The sequence below is a fragment of the Cornus florida genome, unplaced genomic scaffold (genome assembly GCF_030987335.1).
Source record: "Cornus florida cultivar Cherokee Brave unplaced genomic scaffold, ASM3098733v1 CherokeeBrave_3.0.0_Hap2_Chr03, whole genome shotgun sequence".
NCBI classification, from domain to species: Eukaryota; Viridiplantae; Streptophyta; class Magnoliopsida; order Cornales; family Cornaceae; genus Cornus; species Cornus florida.
Genome location: NW_026775573.1, coordinates 23,297,979 through 23,321,212, shown reverse-complemented (window position 1 = coordinate 23,321,212; position 23,234 = coordinate 23,297,979). Strand labels below are relative to the sequence as shown.

Here is a 23,234-nt window from a genome sequence, read left to right as displayed (position 1 = left end):
TCTTTTTGACTAGTACAAGACGGCTTCTATAAGAGAACAACTACTTAATTAATAGATTAGTGTGATAAAGACTAATGTAGACCAAAACAATTAAAATCCAAAAAAACAAATGACATGTCCTTTTCTTTTTTCTTTTTTCTTTTTTTTTTTGCTCTTTTTTAAAGAGAAGTGACACTTGAGATGTCCTCTTTATTTAAACTTGTTTATTATTTAATAATTAAAATAGATAGAGCCTATAGTTTTAAGACTATTTATTAATTAAAGCTGAACTTTTAACAAATTTTTTTGTTTTTGCTGGTAAGGACAAACTGATGCACACCCTTTTTTATCTTTAACAAAAAGAGTGTAGATAGTTACATATCCTTTACCTAAGCACGTGTCAAAGTATATATGTCCAACTTTTGGACCGTATATAGCCAAGTCCCCGTATCTTATAATTTTATAAATAAATCAATCCGGCCTTGGGACACACACCAGTATCCAACACTCATACCCAAATTTGAATAACATAGACAACGAGGATGCAGGGTCCTAAGGGGCGGTTGTGAACTGTGAGTAGGAGAGAGTGCAAAGCAAACCATATCTACACAGCTTAAGGCAGGTTCTAATAGAGCACAAGACAATAAATGATGCACATGGAGGAATTAGAAATGGAGATTTTTTTTTTCTTTTTACTCTTCACCAAAGAAAAGAGAGAAATTTGTCTTAGAGAAGTTTAATTATTTGTGACAATACCAAACTTGACAGAAACTATAGTTTTAAGACTATTTATTATTTAAAGTGATTTTTAACAATTTATTTATTTTGCTCATAAGGACAAACTGATGCACGATAAAGTGATCTTTTAACAACTTATTTATTTATGCTAATAAGGACAAACTGATGCATGTCCTTTTTTATCTTTAACAATAAGAGTGTAGATAGTTACATATCCTTTACCTATGCACATGTGTCAAAGTATCTGTGTCCACTATTGGACTATTTATAGCCGAGTCCCCCGTATCTTATAATTTTATAAATGAAAGAATCCGACCTGTTACGAAAAATCCAGCGAACCAACTATCTTTTATCACGTGCATTTTGATGCAAATCATATAAATGAATATATACAAGAAAACAAAAATTCGAAGATGAACAAAAAAAAGAAAAAGAAAGAAAGAATAGGAAAAGAGTAAATAGTGATGATATCTCATATAAAAATTAAGAACCATTAGCCAAATTCAAATTCAAATCACAACCAAAACACAAATAATCATTTGTAGATAAAAAACAATGCATGAAGAGTATTCAATATATGAAAATTAGGGTTAATTTTATCATCACAACAGAAGCAAATAACAACTGACATTATAAAAATTAAATAAAAAACAATGTGTTCAATACTTTATAAAGCGTTTGAATAGTTCTTATATGAGACAATTTCACTCAAATTCAACTGATGTTATAAAAATTAAATAACTTTCAACTAGACCTATCAACGAATGATTCGGATCGGATCTGGCATGATCCGACCCGAATCCGATAAGCAATTTACTCGATCTGATCCGATAATCTAACGGATTTTTTTTATAGTGAATCCATATCCGATTTGTTAATAAACGGATATCTGATCTGATCAGATAAAAGTTTAATTTTATTTTTTTATTAAAACAAAAAATTAATGTCAAAAGAGAAAAAAAGCAATGATTAGAAAAAAATGATAGAAAACAAAAAATAAATAAAATATGGAAGGAAAAAAATATATATATAGATCATTAACTATTTGTTAATGAATAAATTTTATGACATTATTAATATGTATATTAGGAGATTTATTAGCAAGTGAGTGAGAACACCACACTATTGTACATATAACATTATGATGATTTTTTTTTTTTTTTTGGTTACATCTAATATAAATATGATACGAGTATTGTATATATAATTGGATCGGATTATTATCGGATCGGATCAGCATAAATTCACATATGATTTGTTAAGGAATCGGATTATCGGATTCGAATCGTAATCGGGTTATTTATTTTTTTGTTCAATCCATAGCTGAGTAATCGGATCGGATTCCAATCCATTGGTATAACAGCATGATGATTTTTTTTTTTTTTGGTTGCATCTAATATAAATATGATAAGAGTATTGTATACATATAACAGAATATATATATATATATATATATATATATATATATAATTGGATCGGATTATTATCGGATCGGATCAGCATAAATTCACATATGATTTGTTAAAGAATCGGATTATCGGATTCGAATCGTAATCGGGTTATTTATTTTTTTGTTCAATCCATATCTGAGTAATCGGATCGGATTCCAATCCATTGGCAGATCTACTTTGAACTACGATCGGATTCCAATCCATGTCTACTTTGAAATAGTCAATAAACACTAGGGTCAGAAATGAGACACTTGCTCCTCCATCGTTGGTGTTACCCCAAGCCATAGAAGAATTTCCATGCATTCCTTCCAATTCACCATTTTTGTCTCCCGTGGAATGAACCACAAAATGTTCCAGATATTAGCAGCAAATACAATATATATGATGATATATATATACATTCAAAACAAAGGTACATAGGATGGATCAATTGAACTCAAAAACACCAGTACCACTAGCAATTTGAGTGAGGAAAGTATTGTCAGCAAGTAACTCGTCAACAAACTTCATCGTGTCATGATAAGAATCATATTTCCTCAACTCACGCTCATAATCTTCATAATCATCAAAGAGATGCAACAAGGATGAGTCGTCATCATCATCATCATCCAATCGACTCTTTACTCCATCACTGGTGTTACCCCTAGCCATAGAAGAAGTTCCATGCATTCCTTCCAATTCACCATTTTTGACTCCTGTTGACTGAACCACATTTTTGACTCCTGTTGAATGAACCACAAAATTTTCTAGTTATTACCAGCAATTACAATATATATTATGATATATATTCATTCAAAACAAAGGTGCATGGGATGAATTAATTAAACTCAAAAACACCAGGTACCACTAGCAATTTCAGTGGGGAAAGTAGCGTCATAAAAGAACAACAAAATGTTCTAGTTATTAGCAGCAAATACAATATATATGATGATATAAATACATTCAAAACAAAGGTACATAGGATGGATTAATTAAACTCAAAAACACCAGGTACCACTAGGAACTTCAGTGGGGAAAATAGGTTCAGTGAGGAAGCCAACAGCAAATGACTCTTCAACAAGCTTCATCGCGTCATGATAAGCTTCATATTTCATCATCTCACGCTCATAATCTTCATAATCATCAAAGAGATGCAATAAGGATGAGTCGTCGTCGTCATCAACATCCAATCGACTGTTTCCACCAACGGGAGCCATTATACTCCAACAAAGAAATTAAGAGAACATCTGAACAAAAATTGGCCGAAATACGTCAGAATCAAAGCAGCATATGAAATCTCATATAAAGCAAACGTGAATTTGTCAGTCTTAATATGAACCCAAATGAAAATGTAAACCTCGAATTTATACAACTCTGTGAATAAACCAATTTTATATTCAATTCTCGGTGTGAAACAGAGATTATGGTGGATGCAAGCAAACACAAAAATATAATCATCATTCAAATAACATAACCTAACAAAATTCTGCATTCAAATCTCAGTGTGAAACAGAGATAATGGGAGATGTAAGCAAACACAAAATATAATCATCAACCAAATAACACAACCCTAACAAAATTCATGAAAGGATTCAAACTTATATTATGATCGTTTATAATTTGCATCGATAGGAACGTACCAAACTGCCACCGGGTCCCTTTTTCTGTCTCCCCAAAGGGTCTAACGTTGTATTTATAGAGTATTTGGTAAGTGTCAATAATTGTTAGTACATTTTAAAATATACTCCGTACGAGATATTTGTTTTTGTATTTTTTTTCAAGAGATATTTGTATCTTTCTTGAAAATAAATTTCTTCTAAATTCTGTTAAAAAAATACTTTCATCTAAATTTGATTTTTTTTCCCTGTTTTTGATGTGTATGTGGACCCACCATAAAACCAAAATTTTGATATATATACTTTGATATTTTTGTAGTTGTTCATTATATCACGTTATTGTTGTAACGATTGCAATGATGAATATTTCATACAATAGAACCAAAAAAAAAAAAAAAAAAAACTGATATACGCATTTTGATAGAATTTTTGTAACCGTCCTTTGCACCAGTAATTTATTGTCCATTACATATTGGGTGCAATTTATAATAAAAAATAAAATAAAAAATTGCATCCATTGCACCATGCAACAAACATATCATATCTAATGTTTTATTATCGCATATGTATTACACGAACGGTCTAAATATATCCATTGCACATTACTACTTTAAGTTGTGCAGTCATAAAATCCCTTATATCTCTTTTCCATTCTGTTTCACTTTCATAGGAGATAGAGGGAGGAGAGCTGACTGAGACCTTCCCATTGCATTTGGAAGGTTGAAATATGGAGTGAAATGACTTTAAAAGATTAAATCTAGTAGATATATATATATATGATAAGACTTAATTTTGTGCTGCTAAATCAAAGTGTAATCTATCTTGTTTTAAAATCTGGATCATAGGCCATGAAAATATATGCAGGTCATAACATTTTCAGGGCCACAGCCAATCAACTTTAAACCAGCTACTTTAGTATTTTATTTTTATGTTTGGTCCTGGAAAATAATTGCTCCTCCTAATGAAACTTGAACCCTTAACCTTCACTTTGCATACAATGGCGCAAACTTTGTCAATTATCACTAACTCAAGCATTTAAGCAGGCGGCATGAAGCTTTTGTCCAATCCATAGAGTCGTTAAGGCATTGTTTGAATCAGCCAAACATTAAAAAATTTTAAAAGGAAAAAAAATCACTTATCTAATTTTTTAAACTTTTTTTGCCCATAAAAACCTTTAAGGCGTAGCCAAACAGTGCCTTAACGGCTCTTTGGTTCAATTATGTTGAGGAAAAAAAAAAAAAAAAAAAAAAAAAAGGCAATAAAAACTAATTTTTGGAATTTATTTCCATCCAAACACGCCCTTAAATGAATTATTGGGCTAAAGTAAATCTGGGTCAGAGTAGATTGGGCCACATAATTTAAAAATAAAAAAACAGAGAGGGCCCGCAATTGCAGACCAGCTATTGCAGTATTGGTAGCCTTTTTGGCGACCCATTCCCGATCCAAAAATGCTAGTCCACTTTTGACAACCCATATTGGAGTAGGTTGGGTCGCCAAAAAAAGCCCAAAATCGCTGAATTTGAGACCATTGGACCTGCTCTCACCATTGGTTGGTCCGAGAAGCAGAGAATTTTCTGGTGGTGGATGAGAGGCGCAGGGCTAGAAGTGTGGGTGTGCAGGTGTTGCTTTTCTGGTGGCCTAAGTTGAGCATGCAAAAATGTTAATCGAAGGACCATTGTTGGGTTCTTGAAAGTGGGACCATTGTTTCTCCAAAGAGTCCCAACCGTTGGACTAGATGCATAAAGGATCATCATTCCCAACACACAGGAAATTTCCTATCATGGATCAAAGCTATCAACCAATTGTTACCAAATTCAGTATTGAAGATACCTAAGATTTTCGTTGTTCAACATGATGGCATTACATGAGGAAGTTAGATGGCAACCCAAGCCAGAGATACTTTTTATAAACCTATATCTATATATATGTCAGATAAGAGAAGCACAAGCATTACCAAAGCTAATCACTTGGTGGATAAGCAACAAGTCCTATTAGCATCTGTTTTTTTTTTTGGCTTTCTCCTCAGAAGAAAAGAGTCCTAGCTCAGTATCTGGTGTCATTTCGTCCGCTTCTGTCTTTTTTTGGCTTTCTGCTCAGAAGAAAGAGTGCTCGGCCTCGGCTGATGGCCGATCCCAACCAAATAAGGCGAGATGTCCTCATTTTCTTCATTGCTGCTCCACTTTGCACAAATTGAGAGAGAGTGTGAAATTAACCAAGCATGTGCTTAAGGAAAATTTAGTAAGCAACACCAATAATGCAACCCATAGAGCAACACCTAGAGCATGTTCCAAATCCTCGAAACTCCAATCCCTGCTGCTACACTCTGCACACATTGGGAAAAAGGTGTGAAATTAACCAAGCATATGATTAAGGAAAATTTAGTAAGCAAAACCGTCAATGCAACTCTTACAGCCACATCACATCGAAAGCCATCATGAAAGTCTAAAGCATAATCAGCCCTTCAATGGCAATTAACTGGGAATACAGCAGTAGGATTAAAATGGGCCATGGGAGATCCCATGGCAGCAAATGCATTTCAATTTTCACTAACATAAAAATTTAAATATTCAAGGGGAAAAAAGAAAACAGATTTGTATAGATTGCATTTATCTATGATAATACAATAAGAGAAGCAAATAAAATACTGCAGAAAATATAATGCATTTAAGAGACCACCCCCCCGCGCTTTTAAATTTGTGCAAACAAGGACCTATCTATTCAAGCAATATAATAAAATAATATTAAACAAATCAGCTGAAGTAAAATAACGAACAAGTCCAATTCTAGCTTTAAGAACGACCCGGGATAAGAGACAACATACACCACAAACACAAACCCGATTTCTTTCTCTCTAAAATCTACACTAGTGCACAAACGCCATTTCTTTTCTCTCTACAAGGTAAAACCCATTTTAACATAAATTAATTCTCACCTAACAAAACCACGTACTCAGAAACATCCTTGAAAATGACCGGTATACACAGTAGCTAACCACCTCCCAGACATACAAGCAGCACACACCTCTATATTTGTTTCTTTATTCTTTTTTATTATTATTTTCCCTTTTTTTCCTCACGCCACACTAAAACACACGTTCAAACCAGCACATACATATATACATTTATATGTTTATGTATGTACAATATGCATGTTTATTAAGTACAATATGCATGGATCACATACACATGTCATGTAAGACGACAAGAGAATGCTTATGTTTTCAAGAGAGAGCACGTACACATGGAGAGAAAGGTAGGGAAAAGTGAGAAAGATTCGTGAGAAGGGAAAAATTGGAAGGATAAAATGGGAAAATCAGATTATCAAAATTATTTTGTCAAATTTCATTAGAAAGTGGTCAGAGGGGGTGTATTTGTACCTTTTTCACAAATAGGGGCTGACAGTGCTCATAAGACGTAGCTTCTTTTCCAAATTTAGAGCTATGCTAATCCTCCATGCTATAATACCAAATTAATAATCATAGCAGAACCCATGGCAAGCTTTTAACCTGATTGTACCGTCTTTGGCAAGCATTAAGAAGTTCTAGCCTCCGATTCTTAAAAATTTAGTGCTTAACTTAATCTACGCCCTTACTCATAAAGAACTGATGGTTCACATAATGACCCCTCTTTTTCTCTTTCATAAAAACCTAAATTCTAACGAGGGAGAACAAAATTGGTGATCGTGTGAGGGTAGAGATGATGAGTTAGTGGTGGAACAACGATGGCAAGAAGGGGTCTCCAGGAGTGGAAGATCTTGAAATGCTCGGATATCCTACACTATACTTGAGCAAAAAGGTGAGTGTACACGATTAGATGTTAAAAGTCTCTAATTTCTAATGAGCGAGTGAGCGAGCGTGTATTCTCTATAGCTACATATTATCTTCTTGATTCATTATAGTGAAATTTCTTCTCTACGAGGATCCACGTAAAATATTGTGTTGCATGTTGTTTACTTTTTTTTGATGATTGGATCTCTATGTTTGTGATGTGTTTGCTCCCGCTATGCCGAACAAAAGGGATTTAATTCCCAACAGATATAGATATAGATTGGATGATTCTTGACCTAAACAATTTCTCAGCTAAGGATGTGAGGCCAAACCATTCTCAATAAGGCACACTGACTAGACTCCTTGAAGACCAACTAAATAAACAACAAATGTAAGAAACAGCCCAAAAGGCGAGCATTTCATTTTGTAGCCCTATCAAGTCTATGCAAGGTTGCCTAAAGCTCAAGAAGGCAACAAGCTGTCTGACATAGTAATACCCCAAGTAAACTGGCTATGGTATTAAAAAATAGTTGCAGCTACAATGACTAAGGCAAAATTGCAAATGTTATAGTCACATGTACTACAACCATAAGGAAAGCGTTTACTATGAAACTCAGCAATATTGTCCATGAAGCATTATTTAGGACAACAATCAGGCTTCTCAAAAAGACTTCCAATAAATAAAAATAATAAATAAAAGAAAAATAAATACAAAATTTAAATTGGCATAGAGAAAATATACTGAAATACTCAACTCAGTTAAGCATCGTCACGATGTTTCACCATTTCACTCTAGCAAGGCATAACCTACTAATTTTGTCTTCTTATTTATTTTTTTTTGGAATTGTATACCTATAAAGTTTTAACTTTGCCCCCACTACAATTATAGAAAAACTCCACTTTTCCCCCCCACCCCCAAACATACTTTTCTGAGTCCGCCCTGGCTCTAGCCAAAGAATCTAAATGTTGTATTGCTGCAAGGAAGGGAACCACATGCAGATTCAACCACTTGAAAGTCAACAAAGCATTACCTATTGTGTTGCAGCAGAAAATGGAAAAGTGAAACAAAAAGGTTCAAAAAACCACCACACCCACTACAACGTGCAAGAGGATCATCAATTAACCACATTCTTTTGTGCAATATTATGGCCCTTTAGTGAACAGGGTACACCCCGCATATTGGTTCGCTTAACATTACACAATGTTCAACAAAAGTACGTTGTACCCCATAGTAGCATGGCTAAATGGAACCTTACTATTGTGTCCATCTATTATAAGTATCAACTCATCACGTTATCAAGCACAGTTGCCACTTGCCACATTACCATTGATCTTCCACTAAAATAAAATAAAAATTAGTAGGTTATATAACTCATTACGTTATGATTTCGACACACATGAAATTCAAAAATCTACGGTCATCGTGAAGCTTAGAAAAAACATGCATAAAAATAATAGTCAATTTGCCATTCCCATCAAAAAACACGAAATAAAGACACCAAATTCTCAGGAGCACAAGGAGTGGTTACCTACAATCTCAAGCAAACTGTGATACACCAATTTATTAGGATTAGATGGAAAAGCTACCTTTATTGCTGAGCACATTCATCTCCCAGGTATCAAGAGACCTCTGAGTTTCTTCAATAAAAGCAAGCCCATCTAAGAAAGCACTAAAATGTCAATTCTTCAGTTGACGAAATTATTGAATATAACAACTCTAAAGTTTACACAAGGAAACAAACCTTCATCATTATTGCGTAAAGTCTGATATGTATCCGTTTTGCCACCTAGACTGTGCTTCATGGTATGGAAATTGCCCTACATAAGAAACACCAGTCATGCTCTGAGTAAGGACTTCTTCTCTACCTTCCCCATGTTGATGACAACCTTTATTCGGTTCCTTTTTCCTCTTTTTCAGTTGAAGTTCTAAAACAAATCTGTACCCCGTGTGGTTCATCAAATCAAACTAAAGTTCTTATCCATGGAGCTATGAGCTTTTGCCACAGGGCCGACCAACCAACAGCCCCTCTTCTACTTTAAAGCAATATCAGGAAATATATACATATATACACACACAAACATAGGGGCCATGGGATGTGCTAACTTCCAAAATGGAAATATAATTAATAAAAGAAACTAATCTTGAATTTTCAACACAGACCATAATACTTTATAAAGAGGTCAAATAGTTCTTATATGAAAATATTTCACTCAAATTCAACTCAACGTTATAAAAATTCAATGACATTGAACTAGTCAATTTACACTAGTCAGAAATAAGACACTTGCTCCTCCATCACTGGTGTTACCCCTAGCCATAGAGGAAGTACCACGCCTTCCTTTCAAAGTTCTTGGCTGATGGCCAATCCCAACCAAATAAGGCGAGATGTCATCATTTTCTTCATTGCTGCTCCACTCTGCACAAATTGGGAGAAAGTGTTAAATTAACCAAGCATATGCTTAAGGAAAATTTAGTAAGCACCACCACTAATGCAACTCATAGAGCAACACCTAGAGCATGTTCCAAGTACTCGGCAGATGCCAGATTCCAACCAATCCAATCCCTGCTGCTACACTCTGCACACATTGGTAAAAAGTGTGAAATTAACCAAGCATATGATTAAGGAAAATTTAGTAAGCAACACCGTCCATGCAACTCTTACAGCCACATCACATCAAAAGCCATCATGAAAGTCTAAAGCAAAATCAGCCCTTCAATACTCAGTTCACTAGAAAGTCAAATCCAAGTTTCAAACAATAAAAAATAGGTGACAAAGTTTCAAACTACAAGCAGACCCAGGCAATTAACTGGGAATACAGCAGTAGGATTAAAATGGGCTATGCGAGATCCCATGGCAGCAAATGCATTTCAGTTTTCACTTTCATAAAAAATTAAATATTCAAGGGGAAAAAAGAAAACAGATTGTTACAGATTTGCATTTATCTATGATAAGACAATAAGAGAAACAAATAAATACTGCAGAAAATATAATGCATTTAAGAGAAGGGTAGTGCAAAAAATCCCCTATAGCATCAATATAGTGCAAAAAAAAACACCCCCCGCTTTTAAAGTTGTGGAAATAAGAACCTATCTATTCAAAAAGACTAAAATGATATCCTATCAATATAATAAAATAATATTAAACAAATCAGCTGAAGTAAAATGACGAACAAGTCTAATTCTAGCTTTAAAAACGACCCAGGATAAGAGACAACATAATCGTCATTCAAAAATCCATACCTCACTTCTGACCCTTCAATCCACCACAAACACAAACCCGATTTCTTTCCATTTCTTTTCTCTCTACAAGGTAAAACCCATTTTAACATGAATTAATTCTCACTTAACAAAACCACGTACTCAGAAACATCCTTGAAAATGACCAGTATACACAGTAGCAAACCACCTCCCAGACATATGAACAGTACAAGCATCACTATATTTGATTCTTTATTCTTTTTTCATTATTTGCCCTTTTTTCCCTCACGCCACACACTAAAACACACATTTACATCAGCACATACATATATACATTTATATGTTTGTGTATGAACAATATGCATGTTTATTTAAGTACAATATGCATGTTTATTTAAGTACAATATGCATGGGGCCATGGCTACACATATATGTGATGTTCTTAATTCTTATATAAATTTGTCTTGGATCATCACATACACATGTCATGTAAGACGACAAGAGAATGCTTATGTTTGCAAGAGAGAGAGCGTACACATGGAGAGAAAGGTAGGGAAAAGTGAGAAGGGAAAATTTGGAAGGGTAAAAGGGGAAATCAGAATATCAAAATTATTTTGTCAAATTTCATTAGAAAGTGGTCAGAGGGGGTGTATTTGCACCTTTTTCATAAATGCGGGCTGACAGTGCTCATAAGTCGTAGCTTCTTTTCCAAATTTAGAGTTACGCTAATACTTGATGCTATAATACCAAATTAATAATCATAGCAGAAGCCATGACAAGCTTTTATCCTGATTGTACCGTCTTTGGCCAACATTAAGAAGCTCTATCCTCCGATTCTAAAAATTTAGTGCTCAACTTAATCTACGCCCTTACTACTAAGTAGAACTGATGGTTCACGTAATGACACCTCTTTCTCTCTTATTCATAAAAAAACAAAATTCTAACAAGGGAGCACAAAATTCTGTTCATTTGACCTTAGGTTTATCATTCAGAAAAGCAGACATCGCCACCCATAAAATTCCATCACATTGGATAAAGAGTTTCTCAGTCTTGCAATCAATGATACCTATCCAACTGAAGGAGTAATTTTGTAATATGACCGTAGGACCAGCCATAGAATGCTAGACAATTAAGAATAAAAAGTACTGGCATTGGTTAAATGATGATGTCACATGTCCCACATCTTCCAGAGGGTAGAAGTTGTTTGCACTCGTAAAGGGTAGGGATGGCAATGGGGCGGCTAAGGGATGGATTTCCCCAAACCCTACCCCTCAACATTTATCAACTCCGAATCCAATCCCCATTCCGAACCCAAAACAGATTAACACTCAAATTCCATCCCCACGCTGCGAACATAACTCACACCCCGTCCTATCCCGATGAGTGAGACAGTTATGGTTGGAGTCCTGGAGATTAGAGTTTGCATGAGAGAAAGCTGACATATATAATAATAGCACTATTGTAATTTCACAGATGCATTATATATGTATATTGCATACTATTGCCTGAGCATGATAGCATAAAACCTATCCCCGCCCCCGACCCAAGCCACATTTAAGTTTTTTTTACCATACCCGCTCCTAACCCTATAAAGAGTATCCCAAAATCGTCATAGCAGGGTCGGACAAGTTGGGAACCTCCAGGGCGACTTAAATTGCCATCTCTGATAAGGAGAAATGTCTCATGCATGTGAAAACGTGTTTTGAAAGCCGTAAACACTGATACAAAAAAAAAAAAAAAAAAAAAAAAAAAAACAATGTGAAACAGGTCTCTACGGATGGTATTAGAGCATATCCCAAGCTGGAATATGGGAAAAGTGCACCCTATAGGGGTGCCAACAAGCATATTACCTGGACTTGCCATTTTAGCGTCCGTGTCAACACGATAGGACACGGCGACACAGGACATGGGTAGGAAACCCTTTCACAACTATCAAACTTAGTTGATGAAGAAATGCTCATGGAAAACTCATTCGGTAGATTCTTGTAATGGATTTGGAAAGTTTTCAATGTCTTGGTGTTAGATTGTCATTTTGTTTGGCATTGATGACAAAGAACGGGCTCAAATAGAAGAAAGCAAATAAGAATTGTGGGCTGGAAATTCAGAAAACAAAACTAAGATTCAAGGATAGTTAGTGGAGAAGAAGAAATGAAAATAACAAAGAAAAACTTATTGGAATCACTCCAACAGGGCCTACGTATCACACCTAGAGCAGGCCTCACGCCCTCAGAATTTGAGGATCACTCACAAGAAATCTCAAAAGATATTTTGTTATTCATTCATTGACTACCCAATCAGAATTACATAATATCCTTTTTTTAATAAAGGATGACCCTTAGATTACCCTACAATGGAGGTAATCAAAAGTTGACCCTAGCTTAATAAAGTAACAAATAACTTAATTGATGCAATTTAATCTAAATGATGCAAGTTACCAAAACAATGAAATTTCACCATAATTAATGCAATTACCAAAATAATTCAATTTGACCAAATCCCCTAATCATGCAAGACTCCTCCAAGTGGACCCCATCGTCTAACGTGCCAAATTAAGGTTAGAGCCTTAGAACCCTCCTTGCCACGCCTTTTATATACCTTAAAAGGCTGCTGCCACTGTTCTCTACCAAGCATTTCCATGGAGGTTTCTGGTTTGAGAATATTTACGTTCTCCAAAGCTCTGCAGTTGCACAATTTTTGGTGTCTCGCCAAAGAGTGAATTCAAGCGCCTCACAAGATCGTTCATATATATTTTATGTTGCGATCAATCGGCTACCACGTTTCTTTTATTGTTATGTGTTTTTATTACATTGAGTTGTGTGCTTCCATCTTTTTGACTTCTGCAAGACGACTTCTATAAGAGAACAACTACTTAATTAATAGATTAGTGTGATAAAGACTAATGCAGACCTAAACAAATAAAATACATATAAAAAATGACGTGTCCTTTTCTTTTTTCTTTTTTCCCCCCTTTTTTTAAGGAGAAGTGACACTTGAGCTGTCCTCTTTATTTAAAATTGTTTATTATTCAATAATTAAAATATATAGAGCCTATAGTTTTTAGACTATTTATTATTTAAAGCTGACCTTTTAACAAATTTTTTTGTTTTGCTGATAAGGACAAACTGATGCACGTCCTTTTTTATCTTTAACAATTAGAGTGTAGATAGTTACATATCCTTTACCTAAGCACATGTGTCAAAGTATCTGTGTCCAACTTTTGGACCATATATAGCGGAGCCCCCATATCTTATAATTTTATAAATGAAAGAATCCAACCTTGGGAGACACACCAGTATCCAACACTCATATCTACACAGCTTGAGGCAAGTTCCGTCATAACACAAAACAAGAAATGATGCACGTGGAGGAATTAGAAATGGAGATTTTTTTCTTTTTTCTCTTCACCAAAGAAAAGAGAGAAATTTGTCTAAGAGAAGTTTAATTATTTGTGACAATACCAGAACTTGATAGAAACTATAGTTTTAAGACTATTTACTATTTAAAGTGATTTTTAACAATTTTATTTATTTTGCTAATAAGGACAAACTGATGCACGTTAAAGTGATCTTTTAACAATTTATTTATTTTTCCTACTAAGGACAAACTGATGCATGTCCTTTTTTATCTTTAACAATAAGAGTGTAGATAGTTACATATCCTTTACCTATGCACACGTGTCAAAGTATCCGTGTCCACTATTGGACCATTTATAGCCGAGTCCCCCTTATCTTATAATTTTATAAATGAAAGAATCCGACCTGTTACGACAAATGCAGCGAACAAATTATCTTTTATCACATGCATTTTGACAGTCATGATACCTCATGTAAAAATTAAGAACCATTAGCCAAATTAAAATTCAAATCACAAACAAAACACGAATAATCATTTGTAAATAAAAAAACAATGTATGAAGAGTAATCAACATATGAAAATTAGTGTTAATTTTATCATCACAGCAGAAGCAAATAACAAGGAAAATAATCACAAAAATTAATTCACTCTTTGTTCATGTAAAAACGAAAATGTAAAAAGTTGAAAGGCAACATAAATAAAAACAATCAAAGTTGTGACTATCAACAAAAACTTGAAAAAAGTTCAGATTTATTCATGATACTCTCATATGAATTATTGTACAACAAGTTCTGCCTGTTCTTGATTCTTCTGAGTTTGATACTGTCCTTTATTTATTTTTTATAAGTAAGATTGTATTAGAAACCATTCAAACAGGGAATGCAGCACACAAAAGCTTTAGAATTCCAAATAAGACCCTAGGATCTCCTATTCTTCTGTTTTAATCTCTTCATGCTTGATGTATTTCTCCACTATTAATTTCAAAATCCAAACTGTCACCCACATTTAGTCATCCGTCATACATTTCTCCATTCAAATCATGTTATATCCCGAGGAAGCCATCACCCATCATACGATCATCTCCTAGCTACCTCACAATTGATTAACAATGGCTAAAGGAAAGCTATATCGACTACTCTGGACCAAGAGTGTTATCCTCACTACATTTTTTTATTCCGCTATTATTTCATATGAACATGCTTTCCACAAATATCAAACAAATCCGAATATAATTTTACAATAGTAGCTAATTACAAGGTACTAGATTCATACTATATTTATTTCCAAGACAAAATTTTCAATAAAACAAGAAGAAATAGAAAAGAGAAGATTGGTCAATCCTACAGTCAATTCCATGGCTTTCTAGTGAGATTTATGAATGATTTTGGACCACATACATCAGCAACAATATTTAAATTTTACAAAAATGTTTCATGCAAGCTTTATGAAAATCACGATCCAGCTCATAGGATTGCATAAATCACTGATAGAAGCACAAAATTCACATTGTTCCTGACAGACATGCAAAAATTTCATTTCAACATTTTTTTTTATTAGTACGTATCTGGAGTGGTGCCACTTCAATAAATCAAAAACGACTTCTCATTCTTTTCTGCATTTTCTTATTAATCATGCCATACTTGTTAAAGTCTAGAAAATAGCAAGAAACAATATGCAATATTAACCATTTTAAATCCCCATAAATATGCAACGTTACTATTGCGTCCATCAATAATAAGTATCAACTCATCACGTTATCAAGCACAGTTGCCACATTGCCATTGATCTTCCATTAAAAAAAAGACAAAATTAGTAGGTTATGCCCAAGATAAAATTAGTAGGTTCTAACTCATCACATTATGATTTCAACACACATCAAGTTCAAATATCTACAGTCATCGTGAAGCTTAGAAAATAAACAAGTATAAAAATAATGGTCAATTTTTCATTCCCATCAAAAAACACGAAATAAAGACACGAAATTCTCAGGAGCACAAGGAGTGGTTACCTACAATCTCAAGAAAACTGTGATACACCAATTTATTAGGGTTAGATGGAAAAGCTACCTTTATAGCTGAGCGAATTCATCTCCCAGGCATGAAGAGACCTCTGAGCTTCTTCAATAAAAGCGCCATCTAAGAAAACTCTATAATGTCAATTCTTCAGTTGATACATTTATTAAATATAACAACTCTAAAATTTACACAAGGAAACAAACCTTCATCATTATTGTGCAAAGCCTGATATGTATCCATTTTGCCACCAGGACTGTGCTTCATGGTAAGGGAATGGCCCTACATAAGCAACACTAGTCATGCTCTGAGTAAAGACTTCTTCTCTATCTTCCCAATGTTGATGACAACCTTTATTAGGTTCCTTTTCCCACTTTTTCACTTGAAGTTCTAAATCAAATCAGTACCCAGTGTGGTTCATCAAATCAAGCTGAAGTTCTTATCCATGGAGCTATCAACTTTTGCCACAGGGCCGACCAACCAACAGCCCCTGTTCTACTTTAATGGCAATATCAGGAAATATTTACATTGAACTAGTCAATTTACACTAGTCAGAAATAAGACACTTACTCCTCCATCACTGGTGTTACCCCTAGCCAAAGAGGAAGTACCATGCATTCCTTCCAATCCACCATTTTTGACTCCTCGGAATCTGATGTTCTGGTTCCCTGTGGAATGAACCATAAAATGTTCTACTTATTAGCAAGCAAATACACTATATATGATAATATATATATATATATATATATATATACACACACACTCACATTGATAACAAAGGTACTTAGGATGGATTAATTAAATGCAAAAACACCAGGTACCATTAGCATTTTCACTGGGGATAGTAGGACTATCCTCTTTATCAAGTGCCAGATTGTTAACATAAGTGTCTAAATCTTCAATAGATATTTCTATCAACTGACACTTAGAGCCAGATTTTCCATAAAATGGAAGAGAACCATCAAAGATGATATCTGGATCAATGAAGGATGAGTCAGCATCATCGTCATCGTCAACATCAGATGGATCTTTTCCAACAAAGAAAGCCATTGTACTCCAACAAAGAAATTAAGAGGTCACCTGAACAAAAATTGACCCCAAATACCTCAGAATCAGAAGCAGAGGATATGAAATCCCATATAAAGTAAATGTGAATTTATCGGTCTAAATATAAAAACCCAAATGAAGATGTAAACCTAGAATTGATACAACTCTGTGAATAAACCGATTTTACGTAACATAAATTTTGTATTCATATCTGGGTGTGTGAAATGTTAAATAACACAACCCTAGAAAAATTTACAAAACATAATCACCATTCAAATAACATAAAAATTAGGAGCGTTGGTAACGATAGTACGGACCTGTTACCGGATCTTTTTTTCTCTCTCCGTAAATAAAAATAATTATATATTTAAAAGAATAGATGCAAATAAGTAAGTAAAAAAAAAAAAAAAAATCATATATATAGAAGAATAATTTTACATTATTATTTATTATATATAAATAATAATATTTAAGAAAATAAAAAATTATAATAATTAGGTAATTTGTCTTAGAATTTTATAAAAACTCTTTTTATATTAATTAATAATTTTTAAAATAATACTACAAATATATTATTTATAAATTAATGGCTCAGAACCCACTCACCCCTTATTTTATTTTATTTTATTGGTCAACAACCTATTGTTGGTGTTATGATAAGGGCTGCATTCAAAACCAATTTGTTCTTATGCAATTCTATTTGCATAAATCCAATTTTATATGCAAAGAATCGATAGTGAGCGTAATCTTCTCTTCTTGTGAATTGTAATGTACAATACTGAAATTAATTAATTAAGAAAAAACAAAGATAAAGAAAAGAAGAAAAAAGAAAAATTAAAAATCAATAATAAACATTACCTTAGCTATCATCCCAATCAGATAAACAAATATACATATTATAAATCTAGGATTACGCTTATAATTTATAAGATAGTTAAATATCACGATTTCAACTGCAGCAGACACTTATTCAGTAAACTTAATGTTTTTTTGGAGGATGATAACTTTTAGTGCTACCAAAAGTTGCAGTGCCAATTATTACTTCCCCCAATGAAAATGATTGTGGTACCTGGTGTTTTTGCATTTAATTAATCCTATGCGCCTTTGTTTTGAATGTATATGTCATCATAGTTTTTCTTGCTAATAAGTAAACAAATTGTGGTTCATTCGACGGTAACCAAACCTTCAGCTTCCAAAGTGTCGCACCTGGTGGACCCGAAGGAAGGTATCACACTTCATCTATAGATAAGGGTAGCACCGGTGGTGTAAGTTTATTATTTCTGATGGAGAAGTTTATCAATCAGGGGATTGGATTTCTTTTTATTTTTTGGTTACATAATTTTTATGTCAGCCTTTGTTTGAGAAATAGGTGGTTCTGTTAATGATGAAAGAGAACATAAGACAATGGGTCAAGCCCAGCATACTACTGCTAAAGGGATCAAAGAGAAGGTATTTGACTTGGTGTTCTTTTGTAGTCTCTAGAGAAGCATGACCATAAATTATTTTTTTTTGGGTAAATTTTTTATTTTACAAGTAAGTGGAGGACCCACTCATGACCATAAATTGATTCAATATAATTATTTTTTATTTTTTTGAGGAATGTTTGTATCATACCAAAGTCCTTTGGTTTCACTTCTTGCTCTTAGGGGCCTATCCTACACCAATAAATTATTTTAAGGATAGGGATCCAATAATAAGCACTGTGACTGCTTAATTTATAAGGTTGAGTTGAATTTGAGTGAATATTTTTTTTTGTTTTTTTGATAAGTAAATGAATTTGAGTGAATTTTTTTTTTTTTTTTGATAAGTAATTGAATTTGAGTGAAATTGTCTCCATATAAGAACAATTTCAAAACTTTATATATATATATATATATATATATATATATATATATATATATTATTTTCGAACCAGAAACCTACATGAAAATGTCATATGACAGTCAATCTCATAAATAAAAATTTCAAAATCCATCACAAGAATCCATCGAAACAGTCTTCCATGAGCATATCTTCAATCGACTCCGATAGTTTCGAAAGTGTGTTTGACCCATATTATATGTCGATGTACGTGTCGTGGGCACAACACAGACCTTGAGGTCTAACATGGCAAGTCCAGGTAACATAGCTTCCTTGCATCCTCCCTTATAAATGCCAGCAACTTGTCTTCCTAAGTTATGTGGGATGTCACATGTTCATTGTTTTCTTGACATCTTTGTTTAACCCATGCCAGGACATTAAATTCTTGATTGTCTAGTGTATTATGGCTGATCCTGTAAGCAATTACATTCTAAATAGGATTCATGGCTCCAATGCATAAATTTATATAGAGAAAGACATACCCGAATATAGAAACTATATTGAAGATAAGTACAACGGTCCTGACATATTCTGATTGGAAACGATCTTCAACCCTCTAATCTTCTCTATGCATACATGATGATGGATTCCAGACTTTTTACACAAATATATAGATGAGGATTGGGACCGTTCCACATAAACATTAAGAGGTGTGTTGGTTCAATCAATTAACACAACTCTTCATATATGCAACTATACACCCTTTAAGAAGTGATAATGCAACTCAATTAAATAGGATACAACCTTTCTTACATAAATGATCTAATGATTAATATTACTCAATTATTGTTAGGCTATTATTTGCTTACATTCTTCCACGTAATCTAACAATAATTAATTTTGATCACTTCAAGATCAAAATGATCATTGAGTGTACTATAGAAATTAATCCATATATTTATAAGAAACACGTCTATCATTCAATTTGGAGTATCTTCGAGTATACTAATATGGGATCAAGGGCGTTATTATATCAATAGTGATATAAGACACCAATGGTCACTAATACTAACAAACTCAACTCCAAAGTCACATATATACCATATGCGCATATATTTAACACAATATTCGTGTCATGTATCGGTCCTACCGTGTCTCAATAAGGACACACCGTGTCTCAAAATAAAACACTTAAGTCATAAAATTTTCCACACACACGTGCACTAATATCGAAAATCTAGTAAATGAGGATAATAATCTTTACCTGAGCAAAATACAACCTTCCACTAACTAAGTAAATTAGTTGTCAAAGAGAAATATGCATGCTTACTGTACAACATTAACGGTAAACCCTTAGTCATGGGATCAACAATCTGTTGTTGTGTATCAATGTGCTCAATCAAACACTAGCTGGTTCTGATTCCTCTATTTCATAACAAGGTATTAAAGGTCATATTATAGACCAACTTGAACTCTTATTGTTTATTTAACTACTAGATTGTAGCAGAATTATTGACCTGAAGTCCAAAACTAATATTTTATAATGCATGAAACGTGACCTTATAATATGCAAATAAACTCCGCTTCTATCAATTATCATAATGGTAAAATAATACTTGAAGTGGATTTATATACTGTCCTGACAACCAGCAAAGTCAGTTTTCACCACTTCTAAAAAGATTTGGTTCTTAATTATTTGCAGATACCTTATAAATTTCTTTGTCGCGTACTATAAATCCAAACCAAGATCACTATGATATCTACTTAACTAGCAAATGCTATATTATAATTAACCATATGCAAAACCAGAGCATACATTAGGTTCCCAAAGGCGTAGAAAATGCCTTTCACCTAATACTACTATAGATATTTTCTTGGTAATTAGATTACCAAATTTCTCAACTTTTACAATGGGTACAATTCTATCTCTATAGTGTCATATGTCAAATACTTTCAGAACTCTATCAAAGTAGGTTTTTTAATTGTGGCAATTCAAAATTTCACGAGAATTATTTAGGTGAAACTTAATGCCAACAAAAATGCTTCACTAACACCTTCATCTCAAATGTTTGAGAAGTTAAATTGTTTAATCTCATGTACAATAATGTCACTGTCATCCACATGTAACACTAAAGATGAATTTTATTCCTAATGACTTTGAGAATAACTAAGGTCACACATTTACAATTTAATTGATGGGAAGGTCAACTAAACTTTCCAGAGTTAATTAAATAATGTCTCAAAACAATTCACTCTGAATGGGATCAACATAACATATAATTATCTTTCCTTTGGGCCAAAATTATCATATATTAGTCTCCCACTGGTGAAATAACTTTCACCTTTGAAGCTAATTAATCATAGAAAATACAATAACAACTTATACTCCTTTGGGCGTAGTGAGTCATTAGTTGTGTCTTCTACACTAATTACCTCAATCTGCTTAGTTGAACAAACTCAATGACCCACTTTTGGGCTTGATCATTGCTCGTCTTTACTAAACGTCAACACAATCCTTTGACTTTAACAAAATAATAATTTTGTTACTAGCTACAAATATCATTAAAATTTTCATAAGTGTGCCACTTTGGTGACTAAACACTCGATCAAACTTAACGACACTTGTGCTTAGGATTGCAAAATGATTCAATTTTCCTAAATGAATCAAAATACCATATACATATTATGCAACAATTTATAACATGAGACATATGCAAAATTATGTATATAATTTCAATAACATGTATAATTTCATAAACTTATATGCTATGAAACTTTAAATTAATCATTGACTATGTCATGTATATCATCAAATATATAAAACATTCAACCAGTAATAATACTTTAAGAAAAATGACATATTTATGAAAATTAATATTTAAGGGACAAAATAAGATCCAAAATTTTCAAAATTTATACATGTTATAAATATTAAATTAAAGACCCTTATTGATAAAGTAAGTAGGGGTGCATGTAACACATGACTCTGGGTGGAGAGACGTGATTATTGGTTTAAATTCAAAAGACATGATTGTTGGTTTAACCCCAAAAGATAGGACTATTGATTGTAACTCAAAGTAACTCAACATACATGATATACATGTATATATATAAAGACATGTCTGTTGGTTCAAATCCAAAAGATATGTCTGTTGGTTCAAACCAAAAAGACATGTCTGTTGGTTGAAACTCAAAAAGACATGACTATTAATTTGAACATCAAAAGTTATAACTTTTTGAGAACATTTGTAACCCAAACAAAAATATGCCATGGTACTGTTTCACTTACAACCGTCCCCACAACCGATTAAGTACGTGAATGTTAAAGATTTGTGTTGATATGTCTAATTTACGTCATAATCACGTTACTGTCTAAATTACATGCATGAACACCCAAACCAAAACAAGTACGTTGTTGTATGAGTGGTACTGTTTCACTTACAACGGTCATAAACAGTCGTGACCATTTGATATTATCTATAGTATATAACACTGGTAACACTAGTAAATGAATGTTAGAAATTCATGTTGCCGCCTAACGTGACATGTATGACACCCAAAGAAGCGACAGTTCTTTCAAGGATGTGTTCATGTCCCTATAAATGTCACAGTTGTTGTCCAACACGTGACACTCTTATAGAGACATAAATATCCAAAATTACATCCACGTTAAAACAATTATGATAACAATTATATAAAAACTATTCATATATTTCATATTCAGTACATGCATATGCATTATCTTACTATACAAATGTTTGTCTTAAAATAATAACGTACATATATATATATATATACTAGGAAAAAGCACGTGCGATGCATGTGTTGAATATTTTGTAAATAATGTGATAGAGTTTTATAGAAAATAAAATAGCCAATTTGTGGTAGATTTTATAAAAATTATTTTATTTTTATTAATTATATTTTCTTTTATTAAAAAAACTCATAATAAATAGATAAATAGGTAATATGTGTTAGAATTTTATAGAAACTCTTTTAAAAACACTTTTTATATCAATTAATAAATATTTTTTTATATTAATAATTCTTGTCTAATTAGATTTCAATAAATATTTAAATAAGTAATTTGTGTTAGAGTTTTATAGAAACTCTTTTAAACCTCTTTTTATATCAATTAATAATACAAATTACCTATTTATCTATTTATTTTGAGTTTTTTAATAAAAGAAAATCTTAAAATATAAAATCTTTGCAAAAAATCTTAAAATATATCTTTATCTAATGTATTATAATTTTATTGAAAATAAAATAGGTAATTTGTGGCAAAGTTTT

General features: G+C 32.9%; 1 protein-coding gene across 2 annotated transcripts; it reads right to left on the bottom strand.

Moving 5' to 3' along the window:
- Nucleotides 1–5,576: 5,576 nt before the first annotated feature.
- On the bottom strand, nt 5,577–17,450 carry LOC132299948 (uncharacterized). Of its 2 annotated transcripts, XM_059796843.1 has the most exons (9): nt 17,291–17,450; nt 16,916–17,174; nt 16,665–16,762; nt 16,301–16,376; nt 16,149–16,217; nt 10,041–10,106; nt 9,272–9,946; nt 9,117–9,188; nt 5,577–6,086 (listed from the first exon to the last, which is right to left on the bottom strand). In XM_059796843.1, exons 2-7 carry the CDS (start codon nt 17,142–17,144, stop codon nt 9,786–9,788), a joined length of 699 nt encoding a protein of 232 aa, XP_059652826.1. In that variant the 5' UTR covers nt 17,145–17,174; nt 17,291–17,450; the 3' UTR covers nt 5,577–6,086; nt 9,117–9,188; nt 9,272–9,785. The 2 variants fall into 2 exon arrangements, with proteins under 2 accessions (XP_059652826.1, XP_059652827.1); XM_059796844.1 differs by lacking the exon at nt 10,041–10,106 and having other exon boundaries at nt 16,916–17,450.
- Nucleotides 17,451–23,234: the final 5,784 nt, after the last annotated feature.